At 54.8% G+C, this 27,244-nt stretch overlaps 8 protein-coding genes across 8 annotated transcripts; 5 read left to right on the forward strand and 3 right to left on the reverse strand.

The window, feature by feature from the left end:
* Positions 1–1,581: 1,581 nt before the first annotated feature.
* On the forward strand, positions 1,582–9,268 carry M406DRAFT_36475 (family 5 glycosyltransferase; the record flags this gene model as incomplete). Its single annotated transcript, XM_040924000.1, has 6 exons — positions 1,582–2,120; positions 2,219–2,658; positions 2,754–3,003; positions 3,095–3,382; positions 3,475–7,885; positions 8,018–9,268. 6 exons carry the CDS (start codon positions 1,582–1,584, stop codon positions 9,266–9,268), a joined length of 7,179 nt encoding a protein of 2,392 aa, XP_040777215.1.
* Positions 9,269–12,678: 3,410 nt separating this feature from the next.
* On the reverse strand, positions 12,679–14,899 carry M406DRAFT_351400 (Nop domain-containing protein; the record flags this gene model as incomplete). The annotated part of the gene is made up of 4 exons (XM_040922626.1): positions 12,679–13,160; positions 13,230–14,623; positions 14,692–14,781; positions 14,865–14,899. The coding sequence occupies 4 exons, from the start codon at positions 14,897–14,899 to the stop codon at positions 12,901–12,903; spliced, it is 1,779 nt and encodes a 592-aa protein (XP_040777216.1). The 3' UTR covers positions 12,679–12,900.
* Positions 14,900–15,246: 347 nt separating this feature from the next.
* Positions 15,247–16,769, forward strand: M406DRAFT_78981 (uncharacterized protein). The gene is made up of 4 exons (XM_040925978.1): positions 15,247–15,353; positions 15,412–15,500; positions 15,563–16,455; positions 16,511–16,769. The coding sequence occupies exons 1-4, from the start codon at positions 15,322–15,324 to the stop codon at positions 16,592–16,594; spliced, it is 1,098 nt and encodes a 365-aa protein (XP_040777217.1). The 5' UTR covers positions 15,247–15,321; the 3' UTR covers positions 16,595–16,769.
* A 48-nt stretch (positions 16,770–16,817) lies between these two features.
* Positions 16,818–17,872, reverse strand: M406DRAFT_60687 (uncharacterized protein; the record flags this gene model as incomplete). The annotated part of the gene is made up of 2 exons (XM_040924694.1): positions 16,818–17,752; positions 17,827–17,872. 2 exons carry the CDS (start codon positions 17,870–17,872, stop codon positions 16,818–16,820), a joined length of 981 nt encoding a protein of 326 aa, XP_040777218.1.
* A 373-nt stretch (positions 17,873–18,245) lies between these two features.
* On the forward strand, positions 18,246–19,865 carry M406DRAFT_356259 (ribosomal protein S2). Its single transcript, XM_040923396.1, has 4 exons — positions 18,246–18,523; positions 18,600–18,638; positions 18,764–19,212; positions 19,284–19,865. The coding sequence occupies exons 1-4, from the start codon at positions 18,393–18,395 to the stop codon at positions 19,517–19,519; spliced, it is 855 nt and encodes a 284-aa protein (XP_040777219.1). The 5' UTR covers positions 18,246–18,392; the 3' UTR covers positions 19,520–19,865.
* Positions 19,866–21,182: 1,317 nt separating this feature from the next.
* Positions 21,183–22,638, forward strand: M406DRAFT_346253 (beta-lactamase/transpeptidase-like protein; the record flags this gene model as incomplete). The annotated part of the gene is made up of 2 exons (XM_040922169.1): positions 21,183–21,276; positions 21,364–22,638. 2 exons carry the CDS (start codon positions 21,183–21,185, stop codon positions 22,467–22,469), a joined length of 1,200 nt encoding a protein of 399 aa, XP_040777220.1. The 3' UTR covers positions 22,470–22,638.
* Positions 22,639–22,806: 168 nt separating this feature from the next.
* M406DRAFT_256639 (AAA-domain-containing protein) lies at positions 22,807–25,179 on the reverse strand (the record flags this gene model as incomplete). The annotated part of the gene is made up of 2 exons (XM_040917114.1): positions 22,807–23,260; positions 23,345–25,179. 2 exons carry the CDS (start codon positions 25,177–25,179, stop codon positions 22,807–22,809), a joined length of 2,289 nt encoding a protein of 762 aa, XP_040777221.1.
* A 1,095-nt stretch (positions 25,180–26,274) lies between these two features.
* On the forward strand, positions 26,275–27,150 carry M406DRAFT_232971 (uncharacterized protein; the record flags this gene model as incomplete). The annotated part of the gene is made up of 2 exons (XM_040915926.1): positions 26,275–26,865; positions 26,899–27,150. Coding segments are annotated over 2 exons (843 nt in total), but the record flags the coding sequence as incomplete, so codon positions are not given.
* Positions 27,151–27,244: the final 94 nt, after the last annotated feature.

Here is a 27,244-nt window from a genome sequence, read left to right on the forward strand (position 1 = left end):
TCAGCTTCCACTTAGCCAGCTTTCGGCATCGGGGTCCACGGGAGGTTGACGTGTGCATCTCCTTTTTTCATCTTTTTTTTTTCTTTCATTTCTTTCCACAGTCCTGATAATGTGCACCCACGTTGCGCTAGCCCTGCCTCCCGTGGGTGGGTCGAGGCCATTCGGCTCAGGAACAAGGATTTGATAGGTCAGCACGTGGGTGGTAGAGCCAGCTCGGCCGGTGCCGTTATCTAGACGCGAGGATGATGCCTGTTTTGTCCACGGCGATCGAGCTCGTCCTTGAGATGAATTAACCCGGGGATGATGCAGGCTTCGCTCTCTCCCTCTCCCCTACTCCCTCTCTCTCTCTTTGCCTCTCAAACGTCCAAGATCCTCCTCCTACTAAGTATGATGATGTATACTTTGATACTTACATGGGGGTATGTCATAGGATAGTACAATAGAGTGACACCCCATGTCAGTTGAAAAGGAGCCTTTACGCAACCGGTGTGGATAAGTCCTGTCCTTACTCCCATTGTAGAGCTTTTCTTGTTTTCTCTCTCTCTCTCTCTCTCTCTTCTCTTTACTGACAATCGTGGGTATGATGACAGAGCGGCAGTACAAGGCTGTCGAGCCAAAAGCACACCCCCTCCCGTTCACTCGATGACAGCTGAAAGGACGCGTATATGCTCCGTTGTGGCTTGTGAAATGCCGCAGCGATCTAAACGCTCTTCTCTTACGAGCCTGTGTGGGACTGATCTGAGTATATTAGCGCCGTCCAAAACACGTCTAGATAGCGGCCATACGGCACACTACGATGGTGCGGTACCTGGTGGCTATCATAGTCAGGAGTCTTCCCGTCAGAGGAGGAATCTGGGTGTATATGTGCCCCACTGGTACTTACTTTGGCCCCATCTCATCTAGGGAGCTAGCAAGGAGTGGACGAGCCGCATGGACCGACCGTATACGACTCCAGTAGAAGATCATTGCTTTCTCTGACTAGGGTGCCATCCCCTTGCCAGTCCCAGCAACAATCAAACACTGAGAGGAGGGCTGGCGGGATGGTGTGGTCGAAAAGGACGAGAGACCCCCCTCTCTCCAGGGCTGGGATGAGGGGCGAGGGGTACGACAGCGAAAATTAAAAACAAAAAAGATCAACCGGAGGAAAAAAGGTGGGCTCATCCGAGCAATTCAGCTGTGGCCCAACATGCTGGTTTTTTGAGATGGCAAACGCCATGTCTCCGAACGAGGGCCGGGTTCGACTCACTCAGTCCCCCAATGAGGCAGGGAAGAGGACAAGGAGGAAGACGAGGAGGAGAAGGGAGCTCCAGATCGTCCCCAGACATACAAACAGAACCTTGTGAATATATCTCCACGGCTCCGCCATGTCGTCGTCTCCACCGTTCCTTTTCGTGGTCCCCCAGCTTCTGTCTCTCCTCCTACTACTCCTCTTCCTCCTTCTCCTCCCCCGCCATTGTCGTGTAGAGCTTTCTCTCCCTCTTACACACGTCTTGGGGCCAAACTTTTTGTCTACCTCCTTCCCTTCAAGCACGCTATTTGGGAGAGGCCGCCACCTGGCCGCGTAGCTCATCCATCATCATTATGGACAGCTTCTCTCGCGTGCTCGTGGCCGTCGTCGCCGCCTGGTGGTTTGCCGCGACGACACAAGCTTTCCCATATGATCCCTCCCAGGTTGACTGGAACCTCAACCAGGTGCAGGGCACGTACGACGTCCTCAACTACTCGGGCGTATGGGAGAATCACACCTTCAACCCTTCCCCCGACAACTGGCGCATGCCCACGTACACCGTCTCCCTGGATCGATATGCCGACGGAAACCCATCCAACAATGAGGCCAACGGGACCCAATTCGAGTATGACTGGATGAGTAATCAGTTCAGGTTCGGCGGAGACGTCAAGGGCCTGATGAACGATCTGGACTATATTCAGGGCATGGGCATCAAGACTATCTATCTTATGGGCAGCCCGTTCATCAACATGCCCTGGGCCGCAGACAGCTTCTCTCCTCTGGATCTTACCATTATTGACCACCACCATGGTAGTATCGAGGAGTGGAGAGAGCTCATCACTGCCATTCACGAACGGGACATGTACATCATTCTGGACAACACCATGGGAACGTAAGTGAACTTATATATATATATATATATACAATACCCCGCCAGACTGCGTTTTCCTGCAATTCTTTGCTAACCTATTCTTTCTTTATACATGACAGCCTCGGAGATCTCATCGGATTCGAGGGGTCCATGAACGAGACGGCGGCTTTCGAGTGGGGCGAGTACGACTACGGCTGGAAGACGGACCGTCGTTATGTAGACTTCACGCCCGGCAACGACGTGGTCGACTGCACGTACCCTCGCATGTGGGACGACACCGGCTCCCTAATCACCGTGAACCAGACCACCTGCCGCGACAGCGAGTTTGACTCGTACGGCGATCTCCAGAACATTGGTAGCGTTGCCGTCTACAAGAACCAGCTGGCCAAGTACGGCTCTGTCCAGGACAGACTGAGGGAGTGGCGGAGCGATGTGCTCGACAAGATCAAGCATCTGTCGTGTATGGAGATCGCCATGCTCGACATTGATGGCTTCCGTATGGATAAGGCACTGCAGACGACAGTGGACGCCATGGCCAGCTTTTCTGATCATCAGAGGCGTAAGTTATCACCTTTTCTTTTTGATGCTTGTGTTTTACAAGAATGTACGAAACCACAAAAACATCGACTAACAATATCCCGATTTCTCTTCCAGAATGCGCAAGAAAGTACGGCAAGGAGAACTTCCTGATCATTGGTGAGATTGTCGGTACAGACCAGCAGCAGGCCGTGTACATTGGTCGAGGCAAAGAGCCTGGTATGTACAGCGGAAACAGCACAGCATCTATGATGCTCACCAACGTTACCGCCGACGATGATGTGTATATTCGCGAGTCTGGCCTCGCTGCACTAGACGCTGCCGCATTTACATACACAATCTATGGTGCTCTTACAAGAGTTCTCGGGTAAGTGTCCTCTTATTATGTTTGTACAAGAAAAGAAGAAAAAATGAAGGAAATTTTGCTAACAATGAATGTCCTCTATACCCACACACAGCCTCTCTGGTTATATCGGCATCGAAGGCACAAGCTTTGTTCAATTCTGGACAGACTTGGTCCTGGATAATGATTTCATCAACTCCAACACTGGTCTCTTTGACCCTCGCCACATGATGGGCACCACAACACAGGATGTGTTCCGGTGGCCAGCCATCGCCAACGGCACCCAGAGGCAACTTCTCGGCCAGTTTATCACCTATCTCATCCTTCCTGGATCACCGATGCTATACTGGGGCGAGGAACAGGCTCTGTATATTGTTGACTCTACCGCTAGCAACTACATTTAGTAAGTCTTACATCATCAAAAACAAGAAGCATTTCCTTTTCTCACTCAGTCTCGACAAGAGAATGTTTTATCCAATACTGACCTGCAAATAGTGGCCGTCAGCCCATGAGCAGCAGCCGCGCATGGCAGCTCCATGGCTGTTACAAGCTGGGAGACGACACATACACCGGCCAGCCTCTGCTTCACGGTCCCGCAGCGGTAGGCTGTGAGGACAACGGTGTCAGTCTGGACCACAAGGACCCATCGCACCCTACAAGAAACGTCCTCAAGAGATTCTTTGAACTGCGGCAACAGTACCCGGTGCTGAACGACGGCTGGGGCCTGCAGGCACTGTCCAACCAGACGACTGATGTCTACCTCGAGGGCAGCGGAGATATTCCCACACCGTTTGGCATGTGGAGTATATACCGCCATGAGGCCTCTGCAGCACAGGATCTCAGCTCGTCTGGTGGTCAAGCTGACCAGGGTGTCTGGCTGCTGTACTCCAACCTGAACTACACAGAGGATTTCTCCTTTGACTGCCAGAGCGAGGAGAACGCCCTGGTGGCCCCTTTTGCTCCAGGCACCACGGTGATGAACCTTCTCTACCCTTACGATGTGCACACTGTCGAGAACACCTCAAGCACCGTCATCATCAATGGTACCACGCACACAGGCGGCTGTATGTCCAACCTGACCCTCGAGGCCTGGGGCTACAAGGCCTTTGTCCCTGTCGATTACTACAGCTCCCCCAAACCTTCCATCACCCAGGTTGTGCCGTCCCACGACGAGAGAGTCCTGTCGACTGTGTCAAGTAGCGAGACACAGACGGTGCGCATCGAGATCCACTTCTCTCAGCAGATGGACTGCACTGCGGTGCAAGATGCCATCTCCGTCAACTCTTCCACGCTGGAGGGCACTGTGGCCCAGCTCGACAGCGACAGCGTGGCATGCAGCACTCTCGATACACCAGATGCAACCGCCTACTCTGGTCAGCCAGCTGGGTTGTGGAAGTTCACGGCCACCCTCGAGAACGTTGCTCACGGCATCCACACTGTAACCATCACCAACGCCACCAGCGCCAACGGGACTTTCACCGGCGCCGTGGACCGCTTCATGTTCCGGCTCGGCTCCTCAGACAACCCAATCATTTTCCCTTTGACGGGCAATTACTCGACCGACTTGCTCCACAAGGACGACTCGACTGGCGACCTGTACATCACCCAGCGCGCCGCAGGGGCGGACAAGTTCCGGTATTCGCTGACGTACGGCTCAAGCTGGAGTGACTGGCTGGACTACACAACCACGACCGTCAACAGGACCCTGGAGAGCCAGGCCTGGTCTGGCACCTCGGCCCAGGCCTGGAGCGGCGAGCATGTCATGGTGCAGTACTGGTCCAGCGTGGCGGGAAGCGCGACACACATGCAGCACGGCGATTTGTCTTCAACCCAGGCCCGCCGCTGGCCTCATGCGCATGTGATGGGCGAGTGGAACACCTGGGGCTTTGATGGGGGCCTGGCGAGTGCCATGCACCTGGCCAAGTCGGCAGTGGACTTCAACGAGACGGTGTGGGCGTTTGGCCTAGCTGCTGAGTGGCCTACGCAGGTGCAGATCAATATCTGGGGTATGGATCCTGATGGCCAGCCGGACAAGACGATGGAATATGGCGACGTGGACGGCGACAATGTGCTCGACTGGCTGCCGCCCAACACCCTGGCGTCCAACGTGATCAACATCACCGAGGGCCCTGGCATGCCGCACGTGGGCTGGCGCATCGAGGTCAACGATGGCTCGTACAGGTACAATGTGGTGCCTACGGGCAATGCCTGGCACCAGCTCGCGCTCTCCTTCCTGTTGGCCTTGATCCCAGTGCTTACAGGTGGCCTGGCCGTCTGGATCTACTTCCGCTCCTACTACACCATCAGGATGAACCAGATCGGCACTGCTGATGTTGGCGGCTTCTGGGGCCGGGTCAAGACGAGGGTGCTCGAGTCTGCCGCCATGGCGCCCCTGCGCAAGCCCGTTCCTGAAGACAAGGGGAAGTCCATCGAGGCCATGGCTCTGTCTGCGAGCCGCCGGACCACCCTGATCGCCACCATGGAGTACGAGATTGACGACTGGAACATCAAGATCAAGATTGGCGGCCTCGGAAAGATGGCCTCGCTGATGGGCAGCGAGGCTCTCGCGCACCAGAACCTGATCTGGGTCGTCCCTTGTGTCGGTGGCATCGACTATCCCGCCGATACCCCAGCCGAGCCCATGATCATCACCATCAACAAACAGCAGTATATTGTGTCTGTGCAGTACCACGTCGTGCGCAACATCACCTATGTCCTCCTTGACGCGCCCGTCTTCCGACAGCGGACCAAGTCTGACCCGTACCCACCTCGTATGGACGATATCGAGTCGGCCATCTACTACAGCGCCTGGAATGCCTGCATTGCGGAGGCCATCAAGCGGTTCCCCGTCGATCTGTACTATATCAATGACTACCACGGCACGCTGGCCCCTCTCTACCTGCTGCCTCGTACGATCCCAGTCTCCCTGGCCCTGCACAATGCCGAGTTTCAGGGTCTGTGGGCCCTCCGCAGCAAGAGCGAGATGGCCGAGGTCTGTGATGTCTTCAACCTTCCCAAGGAGACTATCAAGCGGTTCGCCCAGTTCGACAAGGTGTTCAACATGCTGTATGCCGGTGCTAGTTATCTTCGTGAGTTCCAGGGCGGCTATGGCGCTGTGGGTGTCTCCAAGAAATACGGCTCGAGGGCGTACAAGCGGTATCCCATCTTCTGGGGCCTCTCTGAGATCGGCTCTCTGCCAAACCCCGACCCAGATGACATGGCTGATTTCAACACGGTGACCGAGAAAGAAAAGAACCAGGATATTGTCATCGACGAGGAGGCCGAGAAACAAAGAGGCGCCCTGCGTGAACAGGCGCAGCAGTGGGCAGGACTGAACATCGACCCTACCGCCGAGCTTTTTGTGTTTGTTGGCCGTTGGTCTCTGCAAAAGGGCGTTGACCTGATTGCAGACGTATTCCCTGCTATCATGGACAAGCACAAGAACGTCCAGCTCATCTGCATCGGCCCCACCATCGACAACCACGGCCGGTTTGCTGCCCTCAAGCTCGAGAAGATGATGCACCGCTACCCAGGGCGTGTCTATTCCAAGCCAGAGTTTACACCCATCCCTTCCTTTGTCCACAGCGGAGCAGAGTTTGCGCTGATGCCCTCGCGTGACGAGCCATTTGGTCTTGTTGCTGTCGAGTTTGGTCGCAAGGGCGCGCTGGGCGTGGGCTCTCGTGTGGGTGGTCTGGGTTCCATGCCTGGGTGGTGGTTCACAATCGAATCGACCGAGACAAAACATCTCCTGCGGCAGTTCAAGTCGGCTATCAAGTCAGCCCTCGCGTCTTCACTGGAGACAAGAAAGGTCATGCGTGCGCGGTCCCTCCTGCAGAGATTCCCTGTGGTGCAGTGGGTGCACGACCTCGAGATCCTGCAGAGCCAGTCCATACGAGCCCACAGCAGCATCAAGAAGGGCAAGAGGCTTACCAGTCTGCTGATGCCTGGTGCCTCCGCCTCGGCGATTCCCTCGGGCAGCTCGACGCCCATCCCACCTCCACCACCCGTGGTCACCCTGCCCAACACAGCCCTGCCCTCGCCCAACACCACAGCTCCTCCCACAGCCGCGCCGTCCATCGGGGGCAGCCGAGCCTCGAGTCCCACACGTGCCCGCTCCGACTCGTTTGGCGCGCACAGCAGAAACGCCCCCTATTACATCGCCATGACCGCCGACTCGTCCGAGACAGCCTCGGGGGCCATGACACCAGCCTCGCTCATCTCGCCCGCAACGCCCAGATTCGCCTCTGGCTTCCCTCGTAACAAGTCGGCGACTGCTATGGGCCACCTCCTTGCCTCGAGGCTCACCGCCCTTGCAGAGTTCGAGAGGACGAGCTCGCAGTCTGATCTCCCACAGGCATACCCGTCCGAGAGGTCGAGCGATGGCGCCAGCGAGATCCATAGCAGCCGGCACAGCGGACTCGGCGACCATGGCGAGACCGTTGACCCTTACTGGCGTTCCTTCTTCGCAAGTCTCCCGACCAACAATGCCTCTGTTCTCTCGCTCGACACGGTGGTGGGCGAACGCAAGGACTTCCAGCTGCAAAAGGTCGAGCCCTTCTTCAACGATCCCAAGAAGGAATACTACAACACCTTTGGGCAGATGCTGGACGCCCACGATGGCAGTCTCTCGTCGGACAAGCTGTGCGTGGAGGGCTACATCAGGCAGTCGGAGAAGGACTGGTTCGAGAAGTTCTATGATGCCAAGCTGGGCAAGAAACCGCCGAGGGTGTTCAATATGGCGCTGAGATCGGCGTCGTCCCTGGAGGAAGGCGCCAGCAACCGCGGTGAAAACGACAACAATGACGAGTTCAACTTGGGTCCAGACTATGCGCCGCCTACAGGGCTGAAGAAGTTCTTGCTGGTCAAGATCGGGGAGTGGCCTCTGTACGCCTACCTATTGGCAATGGTAAGTCTCTTTCTGCACCAGTCACATTCCAAGATAGCCTTCTTCCTGAAACAAGGAAGACATGAAGACGAAAGAAAGAAAAAAAAAAAAAACCAAGATCCTCCTTTACTAACTCTTGTATCTTCTCAACAGGGCCAAATCCTCAGTGCCAACTCGTATCAGATCACCCTCCTGACCGGCCAGAACGGCCAGTCTGCCGAGCAGGTCTACATCACCTCAGGCATCTACCTAGGCGGCTCTATCTTCTGGTGGCTCCTCTTCCGCCGCTTCCAGCTCGTCATCGCCGTCTCCCTCGCCTTCGTCCTCTACGGCACCGCCTTCTTCGTCCTCGCCATCTGCCCCTACGCCGCCAGCTCGTCCCAGGCCACCACCGTCCTGCACTACCTCGCCACGGCCCTCTACGCCGTGGCCTCCTCCAGCGGATTCCTCTTCTTCACCCAGAACTTCCTCACCGAGGGCGGCAACCCCGTCAAGACCTGGATGTTCCGCGCCTGCACCATCCAGGGCACCCAGCAGATCTACATCGCCGCCCTGTGGTACTGGGGCACGTACGCTAGCACGCTGACCAACGAGGGGTCCACCCTCATCAGCTCCTCGTCCCGCGTCGTCACCGCCGTGTGCATCCCCATCGCCGTCCTTCTCTGGGCCGTCGCGACGATCCTCTTCGTGGGCCTGCCGGACGCCTACAGGCGCAAGCCAGGCTACGTCTCGGCCTTTTACCGCTCCCTGCTGCGCCGCAAGGTCGTCGTCTGGTTCCTCGTCGCCGCCTTCATCCAGAACTACTTCCTCTCGACCCAGTACGGCCGCAGCTGGAGCTACCTCTGGAACTCCAGCTCCGCCCCGGCCTGGGCCATCGCCCTGCTCATCCTCCTCTTCTTCGTCGTCGTCTGGGCCGTCCTCCTCGCCGGCATGGCCTACTTCTCCACCGAGCACTCCTGGCTGCTTCCCATCGTCGCCATCGGCCTCGGCGCCCCGCGCTGGGCTCAGGAGCTGTGGGGCACCTCGGGCGTCGCCCTCTACATGCCCTGGGCCGGCGCCCACGTCGTCGCCGGTGCCCTGCTCGGCAGGTGTCTGTGGCTCTGGCTCGGCGTCCTCGACACCCTGCAGGGCGTGGGCTTCGGCATGATCCTGCTGCAGACCCTCGGCCGGTTCCACGTCAGCTGGGCCGTCCTGGGCGCGCAGGTCATTGGCTCGGCCGGCACCATCTTGGCCCGCGCCACGGCCCCGGATAAGATTGGCCCGGGGTCGGTATTTCCTAATCTTGCTATGGACCTGTCGGGCGGCGTGAACAATGTTTGGTTCTGGGTGCCGCTATTGTTCCAGCTGGCTGTTTGTGTTGGCTTCTTCGTCTTCTTCCGCAAGGAACAGCTTATGAAACCTTAAGTGAGAGACTGGAAAATAATGGCTTTACGTACTAGTATTATGACTGGACAGGTCTAGTTGTTGTCTTTTTTTTTCTTTTTTTTTTTTTCTTCTTTTTTTCTTTCTTTTTTTCTTGGTCTGGGGGAGAGAGACTGTCTATTTTCACCCCTCCCATTCTCACCCTTTTCTTTTGAAGGTCATGTGGCGTTTTTGAGGCAAAATATAGACATTTAGATAGACCTTAATCTGGTCGCAGTATAACTATAATTTCTTTTAAGTAATGATAGATACCCATATACAAAAAGAATATTCTGATCATGTATAGTGCTAGTGAGACGAGTAAGCAGGTCGCACAACTTGTGATACCACCTGTTCAGCCCTTCAGAAAAAGAAATAACTTTTATACTATATGACGATCTAGGTAACAAAGCAATTGTTGAGCTGTGTCCTAAAGAGTTGTCAGTAAACATTACAAGCAACTGACTGACCAGCCATGGGGTTAGCAGGCTGATCATGCTCAGCCTACAGTAATTCTCAAATCATACGGCTGGCTGCCGTTTCCTTCCTTTCTACAACAGCAGTTCAAGAGATGAACTAAGATGCACCCCACGCAGCCATTTTCAAATCCCCGTCCATGTTCTTTACCGAACATGTGCGCCGGGTAACTGGCACACACAAGGCTGTGACTATGCGAATCAAGTGGAGGTTCTGTGCTCTGGATCGGCGGGATCCTACCGCTCTGCAGGGAAGCTGAACGCTGATCTAGCAGCTGTAATACATGGCCAGACGCGTAAGCACTACTTGGGCCCGTCAGAAGCAGGAGCGCGCTGCGGTGCGCAGGTGTCAGGTCATACATAGCCAGTGCTCCACCGCCGTAGTGGGGATTCAATAATGAACATACACTTGATGAATATGCACTCTTGTGATCAACCCTGATTTACACAGGGTTGAGAGAGATAGAGAGAGAGCAATTCAAACAGGTCATAGCACACTATCACTAGGATATCGAGCTCAAAGATTCTTAGAAGGACCCATACTTCGTACGCGTGCAATTGATTCGAAGATCAGCACAGATCAGCACGGCATTAGCCCTGAACATTTCGTACATTACTATGGTACATCCAAATCCTACGTCGGCATGTAACCGATGCTGGAGCCACTGAACCCACTATCTGGGTGGAAAAGATAACAAGATGCACTGTATGCATCGAAAGTGATCAGGCTGGGGGTCAAGAAGCTGGGGCCCCGACATGGCGTCCGTGCATATGTCAATAGATCTTTTGGTCCGACTCAATGATAGCTGAGACATGCGGAATCTTCCCGAGGGGGAGTGCATTGTGGCACTGAGTGGATGGTTGTCCACTTGGATCTCAACTCAGCTCAGCAGTAACGAACTCCAGAGGCCCACACTGGCCCTCGATTAGTCAAGAGGACCCAAGCGGTCACTTGAATATCAGCAGCATGGATAGCAGATTCAATGTAGTCCATAGCGGCTTCGAAAAGATGTTTGAGGAACCAAAATTCATGCACGGGAGAGTCTCGTAGGCATGACTACACCTGATAGCCTTATGTCTCGTCCTTTTTTCTTCTTCTTTCTTCTTTCCTCGTTTACACTGAGATGCACTCCAGTTTGTCTCGGTATGGCATCCTCGTTTAAGCCGGGATTCAAATCCATCTCTACATCCCCGGGGCTTGTACTATAGTATGACCAACATCAGGGGCAAACCCATAATGAAAGAGCCGTGAGGCTACGATGACTAGACTGCCTAAAGTCCTTCACGATGCTCTGTAACATATTACCTCCTGTTCTTGACGGCTTCCTTTTTCCCAGTGGGGTCTCATCTGGCCTGACCAGCTTTTCTTTTCGCTCACACCACGGCGGTCGACTTGGTCAAAATGTTGTGTCTTTTTTCCATGAGTTCCAAATTCGCTTTTTCTTCTATTCCAATAGACGATTTTGTCGAGTCAGGGCCGTTTGTGAAATAAGCATGTTGTTACGCTTGGTACTGGAATTGTATTTAGTCCCGCTGTCAACAGCCAGGAGCTCGCCTTCGCATCCGAGGCAGATCGATGGAGCAGTATCAGAGTCCGCATTTCACCGAAGAGGCTATCACATCTGTAATTTGCTCCAGGTTCAGGCCCATACAAGTGAGATCTTCACAGAGATCTTGCTAGACGGATGTTTCCATACTCATCTCATAGCTGCGATATTAAATGACGTGGTCTATATCAACGGTGGCCAATTTTCATAGGCAAACGGTGGCAGTATAGAATATGACTACTGTAACTTCCAAAACAGCTTTCTCTACTACTCGCTATGGGGGCTTTTACACTGGACCTACATCACTTTGATTTGGCTGATAGTATTCAGCCACTGCTCTGCTGTCCATCGACCTCTGGGACTGGAACAACGAGATGCTCACCTTAGGATCAATTGCCAGAGCTTCTGGGGTTCCCAATCTCATAAGGAGTGGCTTGTGGGCAGACACAAAGAGCAGCTTATTTTGCAATGATTTTGCCGGTGACGTATCGAGTGGGATGGGCTCCGAGTCTGTCCAGCTGCACGGTCTCCGGGTCTTCTCCCCGAGCCGTAGCACCTGGACCAATTTGAACGACCGCGCATCCTCTGTGTTCTTCATACAGCCGAGGCCGTATACAGGCTCCAGTGCCTTCGGAGGAGGAGCAGGCTACTGGCTAGAAGGTGATTAAAAATTGACTTCGTATTTACACCACTGCGATTTGACCATGGACTGACAATTCTTTTCTTCTTTGTCTCCCCTAGGCTTCTATTCCAACCAAGACAGCAAGACAACATACGACATGCTGCAAACTTACGTCTTCGACAGCAAATGTTTAAGGACGTTGAACATCACAGGAGTCCCGTCCCTTGGGTTGAGGCAGAGGGCCGCATGCTCTACGTCCCCGACTTCTGTACCAAGGGTATTCTCGTCTCCTTAGGCGGGGCATGGCAACCCGTGGTCGATGAGCACTGTGGAGATCTACGCCCGGCTACGCAGACGTAGTAAGAAATCAGAGGCTGAGCCTACGGTACTTATGTTGGCCGAATAACTGGATGTACGAGAAAATAGGTCATTAGAAGAGAATCCTCGCTCATCAGGATGGGTGAAGGAATGGCCTACACAACGCCGCCTTCCATAACGCAGGCCGAAATGCGGTCAACTCAACGTGCACATAGCCCACCCGAAATTACAAGAACCAGAATCTTGACGCGCTTTTTTCATTCATCAAGTGACTATTCCAATTACATCAACTTATCAAGCATACTGCACCCCAAAATCTCGAAACGTTGTGGAGGCGTGAGAATCATGGATGATTGCAAAACACCAAATATGGTCGCTTTCAGCTGTCAGGGCTGTAATGTTGGAAAAACATCGCTCTTTGCATAAAGGAGGCTACACGGCCTCAAGCCTAGATTTTAAGAAAATGATATTTGAACTAAGATCCGCCCGAATTTTGAAATTTGGGATCTACAAAGACCCAGCAAACCTATCCAGCCACATAAGCCCGCCACGCCAGGAACGCCCCTGAGGATATCTCTCAAGCCGAAAGATGCCAAGAGAAAGATGCTGCATATCATACAACTTTCCCCCACAGCCGGTGGAACGCCGTCACCAATGAATCTGGAAACCAATTTATGCGTCTGCCTTGCTCTTCTTCTTCTTCTTGGGCTTCACCTCGCCATCCTCGCCACGCTTCCGCTTGCCGCCGGCTTCCTTCTCCTCGGCCTTCTTCAATTTCTTAAGCTCCTTCTTGGAGAGAACCTTTGGTGTGCCGTCCTCGGCAAGGTCCACGTCACCGCGCTCATACTTGCGCTTGAACTTTGACACGGAGATGCCGGCAGCCTCGGCATACTTTTCATAGTCGGCCTCGGACAGCTTCTTGGGTGTTTTGGCTAGAACAAGAAGTTAGTTAGCAAGAGTTTTAAGGGCAGTATTAGTGGCATGAGAGCTGGGTACTGTACCTGTGCCGTTGGTGCCGTTCGAAATCGGCGCATCATCCATTTCCTCATCATCAACCTCTTGGATGAGAGGCTTCTCCTTCTTGGACTTCTTCTCCTTCTTGTCCTTCTTATCTTTCTTTTCCTTCTTGGGCGTAGGCTCAGCCGCCGCAGGCTCATCTCCTGTCAGGCCATCGGCATCGATGTTGTACTTCCGCGCCTCCTTGATGTCGAACTTGGAGGGAGCATCCGCAGCCTGACCATTGGGACCCACCGCAATGCCCTTGGGAACAAGCGGCCTGCCCTCGAGCCGGCGCAGGTTGTTCTCGATCTTGGCACGGGCAGCAACACCGAGCGCCGTTCGCTCCTCCTCGTCTGCCTCCTCACCGTCCTCGTTCACCCACTCGCTCAGGGCATCGGCGCGGATGCCAAGAGCGGTCTTGGCAGCAAGCTGACGAGCGATCTTGCCCTTATTCTTGCCAGTTGCCTGGCCGACCAGGGAAGAATGGTAGATCAGACCGTACTTGGGGGTGGCATGCTTAGTCTTGAGAGCACGGAAGAGGGCCTTCTCGGCACCAAGAATCTGGATGGTGGAACCAGGGTTTTTGGCCAAGCTCATGAGGGAGCCGGCGTGGGCGATAAGCCGTGCGCCGACAAGCGTACCGACAAGCTCTGTCAGGTTGGGGGCGATAGCCTTCATTCTAGACTCCAGGTAGCTTGACAGCTGCTGACGGACCTCGGTGTACCGCACGACATGATCAGCCAGCATGCTGATGTTGAGCAGATCCTCCTCGCTGATCTCGGTGCCCATGCTGACTTCGGCGGCAGCCTTGACAGCAGTTTCAATTTCCTCGGGCAATATGTCGGACAGGTCGGTCTTGGATGTGTTTGTGCGCAGACCAACGGCCAGAATGACACGCGCATAGGCGAGATTGTCATTGAGGATCTTGCCCAGCTCAGGGAAGTGCCAGCCGTACCATTCTTTCACTCTCATGGCGTACGTGTTCAGCTCCTTGTCCAGATCGTCCAGCAGAGAGATAGCCTGAACAATCATCACATCGACCTTGTCGGGCGAGAATCGCAACTTGTGGCGAGACAACGAGTGGGACAGACCCAGGGCGAGCGATCGAATGTTCTCGGACTGCAGGCCAGGAATGAGGTCGGTGAGATGGGCACGGATATTACGGTAGAGTTCGGTGGTCGAAGAATCGGCGACAGGAGTGATGTTGAACTGAGGGAGCTTGTTGATGGCGCTGCCAAGCTTTGCGTCAGAGACAGCAAGAGAAACCTTCTTCTCGTCCTTAATGGACTCGAGCAGCTGGGTCAGCATTGGCGTGACCTTGCCCTCGACAAGGCCAGCCACTTCTTCAAGACCCTGTGCTGCGCTGTCCCATTTCACAATCTCCTTGAGCTTGAGCCTGCAACACAATTAGATCATCTATTATTCCTAGTCGAATGCGCTGTGTATTGGATGAGGGCAACATACTCATTGTTGATCTTATCAGCAGACTGCAGACGGGAATCCAGATCGCCATCATCGAGTAGCTTCTTGTCCTTGGCTTTGAAGAGGGCGTAGCTGATTATGGTGTTAGTCGTCAATTATTCTCAATCTTTTGGGGGTTTGATTTTCAGGTCGGCAACATTGCTCCCGCAACTTACCCCACGCTCGTCTCAGAGAGGACGAAAAGAGGCATCTTCAATAGCTTGATATGTCTCTTGCGCTACTCTCCTTAGGAAGGTCCTCCTGATTGTGTGGGAAGGCACGCAGCGGCGTGTTAATGGAATTTTGTGGTATTGGGTGAGGAAGTCGTGATGGGTAGCAGAAATATTGCACACCAAAATTTTTTGAAGAAGCTGCTTTACCCGGCCTAGACAGATGTGGGGGTCCGAGCAATCGTTATCGATACTCTAAGCCTAGATAGGTATAGAGCCACTCAGCGCTTAAGAGCCAATCATAGGACAGTTCAAGCTCGCTAGGATGACTGGCGGCTATTGTCAGCAGTGCATCCTCCAGGAGACAGTCGTCACTGCTCTGGGCATTGTGCCTCCTGGTCTCAGAGACAGCTCTAACTAAAGACACACACACAAAACCCTTAGCATCTTTGCCGGCATCAAAATGGAGGGTCTCTTCTTCAACGTCAATAATGGGTATGTCCGTTTGGTGTTTCGATGATGAAGAGTATCTAGTAGCTGACTGAAAATGTAGCTATGTTGAGGGTATTGTGCGAGGATACCGGAATGGCCTCCTCACCAATGCTAACTATAGTAACATGACCCAGTGCGAGACAATAGATGGTCCGTCCAACCTCTACAACCCATCACCCGCGCGCGCAATACATCTACTGACAGAAGCGCAGACCTCAAGCTCCAGCTCGGTCCAGCCTACGGCGATTTCCTTGCTTCCCTCCCTCCCAACCCCTCCACCTCCAGCCTCGCGGCCAAGACCACGGAGAAGCTCGTCTCTGAGTTCCGATACGTCCGCGCCAACGCAACAGGGACTCTGGCCAAGTTCATGGACTACCTGACCTATGGCTACATGATCGACAATGTCGCCCTCCTGATCACCGGCACGCTGCACGAAAGAGATACGAGGGAACTGTTGGACAGATGCCATCCTCTGGGCTGGTTCGAGACCATGCCAGTGCTCTGCGTCGCCACGAACATCGAGGAGCTGTACAACAGCGTGCTTATTGAGACGCCGCTGGCACCCTTCTTTAAGGGCAGTCTGAGCCACCAAGATCTGGATGAGCTGAACATCGAGATTGTCCGGAACACCCTCTACAAGAACTACCTCGAGGAGTTCCACAACTTTGTCAACACTCATCCTGACATGTCCGGTACCCCTACTGCCGAAGTCATGTCCGAGATCCTTGAGTTCGAGGCTGACCGAAGAGCCATCAACATCACGCTTAACTCCTTCGGTACCGAGCTGTCCAAGCAGGACCGTAAGAAGCTGTACCCCAATTTCGGCCGACTCTATCCTGAGGGCACGCTAATGCTCTCCCGCGCCGATGACTTTGAGGGCGTACGTCTTGCGGTCGATGGTATTCAGGACTACAAGGCCTTCTTCGACGCTGCTGGTCTAGGCGGCGGCCCCGCTGGCCCCGGCAACATGGCAGGCGGCTCTAGCTCCGAGGGCCGAAGTTTGGAGGATATGTTCTACCAGAAGGAAATGGAGATCTCCAAGGAGGCTTTCACTAGACAGTTCACCTTTGCTATTGTCTATGCGTGGGTGAAGCTTAGGGAGCAGGTATGTTGGAAACCAGCACTATCATAAATGGGGCATTCCGCTAACGTCAACACAGGAAATCCGAAACATCACATGGATCGCTGAGTGCATAGCACAGAACCAGAAGGAGCGGATCGGCAACTACATCAGCGTGTTCTAAAGATGAAGAAAAGCGTTTGGTTTCCTCTTCCTGTGTAGAGTTTGAGGCAGGCAGTGTGGAGCCGTGTTTGAATTTACGAGGGCATACCATGGCAGGCGCATGAGGGTTCAGCAGGTCTAATTTGCATAAAGAAGACAGTCAATCGTGACTGGATTGTAAACAAGATTTACACGCCACTCTATTGATTGTGCATGTGTTTTCGCCCAATATGGCATACATGGTCCTACCGCACCACGATCTCGCCCTTCCAGGTAGCCGGCGACAAGCCCAGCGTCTCGATCATATGCTCCCACCGTCCACTACCCCTCTCCTTCCTCTCCATATACTTCAGCAGCTTCTGCCTTCTGTGCAAGAGCAACCTCAGGTTCTTCTTGTTGTGCTTGTCCTTGTTTCCCTTTGGACCCGCCAGCATCTTGCTCAACGCCCGTATCTTGGCCGTCAGGATCGCAATCTGCACCTCGCTGCTGCCCGTGTCGGGGCCACCCCGTATCTTCTCAAATCTCTCCTCCTGGCCAAACGCAAGTGCCTTTTGCCGCACTGTCTGGTCCGTATTGTGCCGTCCAAACGTCTCCACGATCCGCCTGGTGTTGGCGTGCCGCCTGTCCCTGCTGCTCCCATTCTCGAGCGTCGTGATCCTTCTCAGCGCCTCGACGGCCTTGCGGTGCCTCGCCATATGGGCTTCCGGATCCGCCGTCATCTTCGCCATTTCGGGATCCAGCACGGCCGTTCCAGAGATCCCCGGTACAGGCTTCGTAAGCTGGTACGACGCCTCGATGGCCTCTTCGAGCTCGGCTTGCGACAGCTGGTAGTTGAGGATGTGTTTCGAGGTAGGGAGCTCGTGCGGCTGCTCGAGCGGGTTGCCATCATCGTCACGCTTCACTTGGGACTCGGCAGCCTGACCACCACTGTCGAAAGACTCGACGAAGGGCGTGACAATGCCCTGGACGGGATCGCCCCAGGAGGTCACGCGCTGATCGGCGAGCTCGGCGCGCCGTTGGAGGTTGGCGTTGCGGCGATTCTGGGCGAGCTGCCAGCGGTAGGGGTCGATCTTCATCTGCCGCAGCTTGTCTCTTTCCCGCTGGGTAAGTGTGGCCTTCTGGATGAGAGGCTGAAGGGAAGGTGTTGCCGGTATGGTTGACGGCGTGGGCCTCAGACATACTACGATGGGTCCGTCAGTATTTCGATTGTAGACGAGATAAAAACTGCCTGCAGTAAAAGTCAACACCACGTACATGTCATGCTCTTCAGCCCTTGTGGGCCTGATATTCTGGGCGGCATGGTGGGCTGGCCGTCGCGTGCGTTGCTCGACAAAGTCAACTTCGTCCACGCCCGGCTGGCTGTCTTCTGATCGCGGCTGCGGTTTGCTATCAAAATTTCCCCCGGGCGCGGCCGCTTGACACCTGCGGATGGGGGTCTCCCATTTAGGTTAAGCGTTACTTGACGTCGGCCGCTGAGTTTCCCCAGTTCCGTTTGAGGGCCAGCAGCAAACCGAGTGCTTTGCTTGCTTACTAAGGGGTGCACGAACCAGACTGGCGCTTAGCGCATTTTCTCATGCTTTGGCTTGTAGGTGGTAGGCTGGTAGGCTGGTAGGGTAGTAGGGTAGTAGGGTCTTGGTGGGGTGCACGGCTGCCACCTCCCAATCGAAACCCACACTTTTTTTTTTGCGGTTGCAGGAAATCCCATCCCGACCTCAATCCTCAACCTCCTCCAGTTCGCAAAACTTCGCGCAACAACCACCAACTGCCAACACCTCGATTGCGGTCTCTGTCTCGACAATTACCCCAGACATTTCGCAATCATGGCTCCCGCGAACCTGCCCAGCGTCTTTGACGCCACCAGCCAGGACATCGAGACGCTCCTGGCGGCCCAGGCTCACCTCGGTTCCAAGAACCTGCAGGTTCACATGAACCCCTACCTCTGGAAGACTCGGTATGTTTTCACGATGTCCACAACCTCTGAACTCTATTCCCGATAATTGCGCAAAGCTGACAGCTTTTTTCTCTAGCCCTGACGGTGTCAACATCATCAACGTTGGCAAGACCTGGTAAGTTGTCCCAACGGCTACCTAGCACGACGTCGATCTCGAGAGAAAGAAGAAAATGAAGAGGCGACGACTCGCGTCAGGAAACAGACCAATGAATAGGCATCTGATTTTGGTTTACTATATAGGGAGAAGATTGTCCTGGCCGCCCGTATCATCACTGCCGTGGACAACCCCTCCGACGTCTGTGTCATCTCTGCCCGTCCCTACGGTCAGCGTGCCGTCCTCAAGTTCGCCGCCCACACCGGCGCGCAGGCCATCGCTGGTCGCTTCACCCCCGGTTCTTTCACCAACTACATCACCCGCTCGTTCAAGGAGCCCCGTCTGATCGTCGTCACCGACCCTCGCACCGATGCTCAGGCCATCAAGGAGGCTTCGTACGTCAACATCCCCGTCATCGCTCTGTGCGACACCGACTCCCCCACCGAGTACGTCGACGTTGCCATCCCCACCAACAACAAGGGTCGCCACGCCATCGGCACCATCTGGTGGATGCTGGCCCGTGAGGTCCTCCGCCTGCGGGGCACCATCTACAACCGCGAGACTCCCTGGGACGTCATGGTCGATCTCTACTTCTGTATGTCCTAACAATCTTACGCCCTGATGCATTTCTTTGTTGTTGGCAATACTAATAGTCTGGCTCTACAGACCGTGACCCTGAGGCTGAGGCCGAGGAGAAGGTTGAGGAGGAGAAGCTCATCGAGGCTGAGCCTGAGCCCGTTGCCGACACCTGGGCCGCCACCGGTGGCTTCGAGGCTGCTCCCACTGGTGAGTGGGCTGCCACCGAGGCCGGCGCCCCTGCTACTGAGTGGAGTGCTGCCGAGGGTACTGGCGCCACCGCTGAGTGGAGCGCTGAGGCGGCTGCCCCTACCCAACAGTGGTAGAAAATCAAACAAAATTGGCGCTGCCGAGTGAGAGGGCCAGAACTTCGGGGCCGGAGTGGCTCAACATGGGTTCGGGTGGTTGAGAATTCATTCGAGAGCAAAAGTCAACCCAAACCTGCACCATGAAGGGAAAGAAGCCCGAGCAGGACCACCCGTTCTGTGAGGGAGAAAGCCCGGTGCGTTTGGGTTTTAAGGGTGGACGTAACAGTTACTCTGCTTTTGCTCAAAAAGAAGATCAGCTCTCATCTTTTTGAGGCCAGTTAGGTTCTAGACCAAAAGGGATGGATGGTACAGAAGACGCAGGAACAAAAAAATAATGCAAAATCCGAGTTACTGGCTCCTCTACACCTATTCGCCTTGATTATCGGTAGATCCTCTGTGCTTCCTTTTAGGTTATTTCTCAAGAACACGCAGTTGATTCCCGCATTACATCCATGAGTATCAAGATTATCGGCGAGTACCAGTGGGCTCTGGAGGTCGTGATGGCGTTCGCGGTGTCAAAGGTTCGCCTGTCATCATAGGATGATGTCCAGTCTGGCAACAGGAGCATTATTCCATGCTGAGTTCATTGCGGCGAAGAGGTTAACTCGCTCTCCTTTGTCTTCCGAGGTGTCCAGCCCGGTCACAATCACAATGCCCCACCCCCCATGCCTGGAAACTGATCCGCCGCTTTTGCAACCGAGAGATCATCTTATGCAGCCCTTATGTAATTGCGTGTCTATTCGCACGCCCAAGTGATCTACTGGCTTACACTCCTCTAGCATGTACGTCCATAGTGGGGGACTACCGCATTATGGAGCCTGGCTTGATTCGTCTCCTCGGAAAAGTATTTAGTTAGTCGTCTGTCTGCCTGTCCCGACCCGACCGACAGCACAAACAGGAATTCAGCAGCCTGATGAATCCGACTAGGCCAGCGAGCGACAAGAGGTATCGCTAACCAGCCAGCCCGCTCGGTCTGCTGTGTGTATATGTATATTATTTTTGGAGCAGGAGTAAGTCTAGCGTGAAGTATGATTGAATCACCACTGACATGGTCGGATGGCTTCTCTTTTATACCCTTGCCGCCGGCCATTTTCCGGCATTTTCCACAGTAATACTCCCGAGTTTTGCGAGGCCTGGTAAGCAAAGATCTGGAAAGGGACACTCGCGCAACCTTCAACGTTCGAGAATAAGAAAATGATGCATTGCATATACTAAACACTCTGCGATAACCAGGAAGATAGAGATAAAGAAAAAGGTGATAAAATCATAAATGAAGATGGCATGTGACGAGGGTGGCTGATTGATTAATGAGAGGTAGATAGGGCATGAAGCTAGCATGAAAGTGATGAATAGGATTTGGGCGTGACGCAAGCTTACAACTGTGGCGAAACGAGCATTTGTGACCATTGTATAAGTGTACTTTTGGTGCTTGTGTAACCTGGATTGGAAGAGGAAAATAAGCCTGGCGTATAGAAGAACAGTTGGCACGATACTTCTTTTTATATACTTACCCTTGCACCGGCATTTTGACCCGGTAATTTTTTTCGTTTCTTTTCAGTTCTCTGTCAGGCATAAATAGCGATGCTCGCATTATTTTAAATATTAGAATATATCTAATACCCTCGGAGGTGCAGTGTGTCAATCCCTGTTCAGCCATATACCCCCAAGAATACCTAATAGAATGACGAACGAATTTGACCAGCTTCTTGCCGAGTGCACAAAGAAGGGGTCGGCTACTGTGCACGGCGCGCTCATGAAATGTGTCGACAAAAATGGTCGGTGTTTGTCTTTGGGAGCCCTCTGAATATTGAACACTGCGCAACATGGATTGGCTGACGGACCAAACCCAAACCACCGTATAGGAAAGGTATTGTACCAAAAGACGGTGGGCTACAACTCCCTCTCTGAGGATGCCGCCCCCCTGCGCGAAGACGCGACTCTGAGGGTGGCGAGCGCCACCAAGTTCATAACCAGCGTCGCGCTGCTCCAGTGCGTGGAGAGGGGTCAGATCGGCCTGGATGAGCCCATGACCAGCATCCTCCCGGAGCTGCAGGGCAAGGAAATCCTTGAGCGCGCCATCGAGGGCAGCGCCGAGGCCCTGACTACACGCCCCAGCCAGACGGCCATCACCGCCCGCCACCTGCTCACGCACATGTCTGGGCTGGGCTACGCATTCATGCATCCCCTTCTCACGCAATGGATGGAGACCGGGGCCGCAAGCCGATCTGACCGGCTCACAGAGAGGTACAACCAGCCTCTCGCCTTCGAGCCGGGCCAGGGGTGGCTGTACGGCACCAGCCTGGACTGGGCCGGCGTCGCCGTGAGCCGGATGAACGGCGGCGTCACGCTCGAGGAGTACATGGTCGAGAACATCTGGAAGGCGGTGGGCCGCCCGGCGCCCTATCCGGTGTTTCACGTCTCCCAGCACCCCGAGTACGAGGCGCGGCTCATGCGGGCTGCCGAGCGGACAGAGGACGGCGGCCTGAAGCCCTCGCCCGGCACGGCTTTCCTCGCCGGTCTGGTCGACGATGAGGGCGGTGCCGGGCTGACTCTGACGGCGGACGACTACGTGGCGGTCCTGCAGGACCTGGTCTCGGACGCGCCGAGGCTGTTGAGGCCCGAGACCATCGCGAGGATGCTGGAGCCGCAGATCCCAGACGGCTCGCCTGCGCACCCGATGCTGATCGAGTTGAAGCCGGCCTGGGAGATGGTCGCGGGCCCCGCGAGGGATGAGCACGTCAATCATGGCCTGGGGGGTCTGCTGGTCTTGGAAGAGGTGCCGGAGATTGCGCAGCCGAAGAACATACTCTGCTGGGGAGGGGCCTCGAACATCTCGTGGTTTATCTGCAAGGAGCGTGGGGTTGCGGGGTTCTTTGCGACGCAGATGTCGCCTTTTGGGGATCCAGTGGTGAGGGAGCTCGTCAATGGGTGGAAGAAGGATTTCTGGACCAGTCTGGGGAAACTGTAGGGGATCTGTGTTATTGTTTCGCCTCTCTCGGATGAGAATTGAAGTGTCTCAGTTGTGACTGATACTTGGGACGGCAACTGACTTTGTACTGGAAATCACGAGTTACTTTTGTCTGTCTATAACATTACGGATGGCCTGAAGTCTGTCGAATGACTCGGCTTGGGACAACACAATGCCTCTTCTCCTGGACTGAAAACCACCGATCGGAAAGACGTTCTTGACAGAGACAACAATTTAGATCCAAAATGTCTGGGCGTCTATTGATCCTAGGCACAGCTACGCTCTATAATTCCACCGTCCATATACTAATAATGGCATAAATCCCACCGTGTCAAGGTTAATATTGCGGGGTGGCCAAGCTGGCCATTGCAGTGCGCATCTCCTCAGCGAACCAGTTGACCTTCTGGTCTTCGTTCCTCAGAGACTTTGCAGATCCCGCAATCTCCAGGATGCCCTTAATACCCACGTTCACCTGGTTGGAACCCTGGGTCGCCTCTGCCACCATGTTCATGGCTTCGACCAGATAACTCTTGTCCTCGAATACCTGCTGGTCCTCCAGAACGTACTCCAGCTCGTTGAGACTGTGCAGGCTAGGTACAGGGATCTCCTTGTTGAAGATGGAGGTGAAGTCGAGCTGCTGAAGAATACTGCGTCGAGACGTTGTGCCCATAATGAGAAGGCGGTGGCCCTTGGGCGGGATGGCGCGGATGAGTGTCCGCAGCGTCTGGAGGATTGTATTGGACATGCGGGGGCCAACAGGGTTCCATTCGATTAGACCTTCAATGTCATCGCTAGAATCGAGGTCAGCAGTGATCCTGATTTAAGAGGGGGGGGAGGTGGGGGGGGGGGGGGTAATGCAGCCAGGGGATACTTACACAATCAGAATGCTCAGAGGAGACTTTGTAGCATCCGTGAAGATTTTGTGGATGTGGTCTCGCTTGGCCATCTCATCGCGATAGCCGACCAAGGATTCTGGGGAGATGATCTTGATGAATGGGAACTCGGATGCTTTGGCGATATGTGATGCCAGGGACGTCTTGCCGCTCCCGTCGGGGCCATGGAAGAGTAGAGAAAATGAGGGCGACCTCGACGTCTGATCCCGGAGTGCGTCCAGATAGATCATGCACGAGTTGATGATCTGGTCGACGCTGGACGAGAAATGTACGATGCCGTAGATAATAGACTTGGTGAGCTCTTCGTCCGAAACACCAAACGCCGGTGTCACCTCCGAGAGTGCCGCCATAAAGTCTTGTCGAGTAATCACGAGGTTGCTCACGTCCTTTGACACGGCTGCCATGCTTCCGGCTTGCGTGTGTCTATTAAATGCGAAGGACGCCGCACTCTTGGCAAGACCGTTGAGCTCGGCACCGGAGAAGTTCTTGGTCAGTGCAGCGAGCTCGGCGAGGTTCACATCATCCGCTATACGGCCGTTCTCTCTCATCTTGCTCGTGTGGATCTTGAGAATCTGCTGTCGGCCTTTCTCGTCGGGGAGGCTGATTTCAACCTGGACCTCGAGACGACCCGGACGGAGGAGTGCATCATCGATCATATCCTTCCGGTTCGTCATGCCGATGAGGAGAATGTTGTTCAGCTGGTCCACACCGTCAAGCTTGCTGAGCAGCTGGTTCACCACGCTGTCACCAACGCCGGTGCCGCCACCAGCGCCGGAGCCACGCTGCTTGCACACGGCATCCAACTCGTCAAAGATGATGACGTGCAGCTCACTCTCGTCGCCCTTCTCCTTGTACTCCTTCTCGGCGTCTGCGAACATCTTTCTGATGTTCTCTTCCGACTGACCGACATACTTGTTCAAGACCTCGGGACCGTTGATGACCTTTGGCTCGCGGGCCTGCAGCATCTTACCAATCTGGCGGGCGATCAACGTCTTTCCTGTTCCAGGGGGACCATACAGCAGGATACCCTTGACGTGCATAATGCCGAGCTGTTCAATCAGATTGGGAGGAAAGATTCGGGAGGCGAAAGCACGCCGGAAGATAACACTGAACTCATCATCCAGACCACCGATGCCCAGCGTCTCGAACTTGAAATCGGGCCGCACAATGGCATTGGCGCTTCGCTTGGCGCTGCCCTTGAGGTTCATCGGCTTGGTCGCAGAGGCCGGTGCCCTGATGAAGGTCACCTCGGACTGGCGTGTCAAGATTCCCCTGGCGCGTGGATTGCTGTCTGCTGGTGATCCGCCTTCTCCGGGCTTCTCCAGGCTCATGTCGATCAGCTCCACGGTAGAGACTGTGCCGCGCAGCGGAATATTCTGGTACATCATGATGACCTGCTGACCCGGGGCGAAGATCTGGTTCTCGTACGTCTTGATGAACTGCTTTGCAAGGGAGTCTTGGTCGTACGGGGCGTCGGTCACCTTGTTCTTCAGCGCGAACTCGATGGCGATCTCTACGGAGCCCAGGTAGCCCTTTTGGCCGAGCTCGATGGGGTTGAAGCTTTCCACAATTACCACGTCTCCAGGACTGGTATTGTTCATCCACACCCGCTGGGGCTCGCCGAACGCAATCTTGCCCGGCTCAATCATGGAGAAGCCCTTGGCGTTGAGGATGTAATCTTCTCCTCGAAGACGATCACCACTGACCCGGATGGCGACCTCCTCCATATCACCAATATTCCAGTCACGAGGGTGGACCGCAGCATAGTTGCTGAAGATGAACTCGGCGTCCCTCGTGGCTTTGGGTATAGCGTCCATGTTGGTGACGAGGACCTGTCTCCCCGGGCCGCGTTGGGGTTGGGTTTGGGACTGGGGACGATAGCCGCTCGGAGGCTGTCGAGGGCTCGGTTGAGGAGGAGGAGGCTGCTGTCTGTAAGGATCTTGGCCGTAGGACCCGCGAGGTGGCGGCTGCTGCGACTGGCCCCGCGGGCCTGAGGGCAGCCCACCTCGTCCGCCGAAGAGACTCATAGCAGCGATGTGGTGAAGGTGGCAGGAGGCGGTCGAGAGTAGGAGAAGCAGACACAGTGTCTGTATTTGAAGAGAGTCTTGAGGAACTGACAAGCTCCGTCGCAACGAAGGTGGGATGTCTTGTCTCGACGCTCGTGGTGGTGTAGCGGTGTCGGGAGAGGCGGTCTACCGTATTCACAGAAGGACAGATGGTTGGGAAGATGTCGATTCCTTTTAAATGGCCAGCAGTTGAGGCTAGTGGTGTTTCAACGTGGCTTGTTGAGTCGAGGAAGGGGATGCGAGCAGATGCGACTGGTTTGTGCTGTGCTCATGTTTGAGAAGTCACCAATGCGCTGGGGGGTCAGTCAGTCCAGCCAGCTCAGCCTTCCAACGATGAGACCGCAGTACGCGGGGCCGCCCCATGACGTTGCATGATGAGTACCTTTCCATATATTGTGTGGCTGTAAGGTACTTCCTTGTCACTTGACACCTAGTCGACCTACCCCTGTAGGGCACCTGCAGGGTCAGGCACATGGTGCAGTCGAGACCTACCGCCAGAACGACCCTGACTGTGCTTGCACTTGGACATTGGAAGGGCATACACCATCTATTCTAGACGTCCGCCCTATCCCATGCAATACTCTACGTGCAGGTTGCTCAACTCGCCAGTGTCTAGGTATATCAATGCAGTATTTGTGTGGTCATCTCTTTATTAACCTCAGGGCTACTACTATCTGGTATTAAGCCTATCGGCGTGGCGCTCAATGTCTCTCAACTTGGGAAGATATTCCTATGTCTCTGTTGGTCACCACCACTGCTGAGCTCAGATCAAGATGCCTCTGTATGTTTTACCTCCTTCTTTTCTTCCTCGGCGTTCTTTTAACTGGCCACTGACACCACTTCAGCCACCTTCTAGGAAAGAAGTCCTGGAATGTCTACAATACAGACAACGTCGCCCGCGTCCGGCGCGACGAGGAAGCAGCAGCCGCCGCCGAGCATGCCGCCGAGCAGCGCATGCAGGAGGCTGATGCCGCACGAAGGCTCGCCATCCTGCGCGGCGAGACACCGCCACCCCTACCCGAGGCCGAGCCTGAGAACGATCCCTCAGATAAGAACTTCGCGCGCCAGGATAGGGGAAGAAGTGCCTCGGGATTCACCTCCCGCAAACGGAAGCGCGCGGGTGAGGACGATACCGACTTTGAGATGAGGCTGGTGAGGGAGAGGGCTGAGATTGGAGCGAATGTGGCGGCTGAGCTCGCGATTCCGGGTGGCGCCAAGAAGGGCGACACGCAGATTGTCGATGGGCGTGGGCATATTGACCTGATCGGACCGCCTCCGGAGACCGGGAAGGAGAAGAATGCGGAGTACGAGCGAGAGAAGGCGAAGAAGCAGCGGGAGATGGAGGATCAGTATACCATGCGCTTCTCGAATGCGGCCGGTAGAGATGGCATCGCGGCTGGTGACCCTTGGTATACAAAGTCTGACAGCCGATCGCGGGTTGCTCTCACCAAGGAGGAGCTCGCCGCAGAGACCGGGATCGAGGCTCCGACCAAGAATGTTTGGGGCACAGATGATCCTCGGAGGAAGGCTCGTGAGACGCAGAGAATGGCCTCGAATGACCCGCTGGCCATGATGAGGAGGGGCGCGCAAAAGATCCGCGAGATCGAGAAGGAGAGAAGGCAGGAAAACGAGCAGAGAGAGCGAGAGCTTAAAGAGCTTCGCAGGGAGGAGCGCAGGCGAGAAAAGCGCCGCAGGAAAAACAGGCGCGAAGAAGAAGACGAAGAAGAGAGCGGATATCGCAGTAGGCGTGAATCTCACCGTTCAGAACATTCGGAACGACGACGACGACTAGACGATGCAGATGGAAATCGGGAGA

The sequence above is a fragment of the Cryphonectria parasitica genome (assembly GCF_011745365.1).
Source record: "Cryphonectria parasitica EP155 unplaced genomic scaffold M406scaffold_4, whole genome shotgun sequence".
Classification (NCBI taxonomy): Eukaryota; Fungi; Ascomycota; class Sordariomycetes; order Diaporthales; family Cryphonectriaceae; genus Cryphonectria; species Cryphonectria parasitica.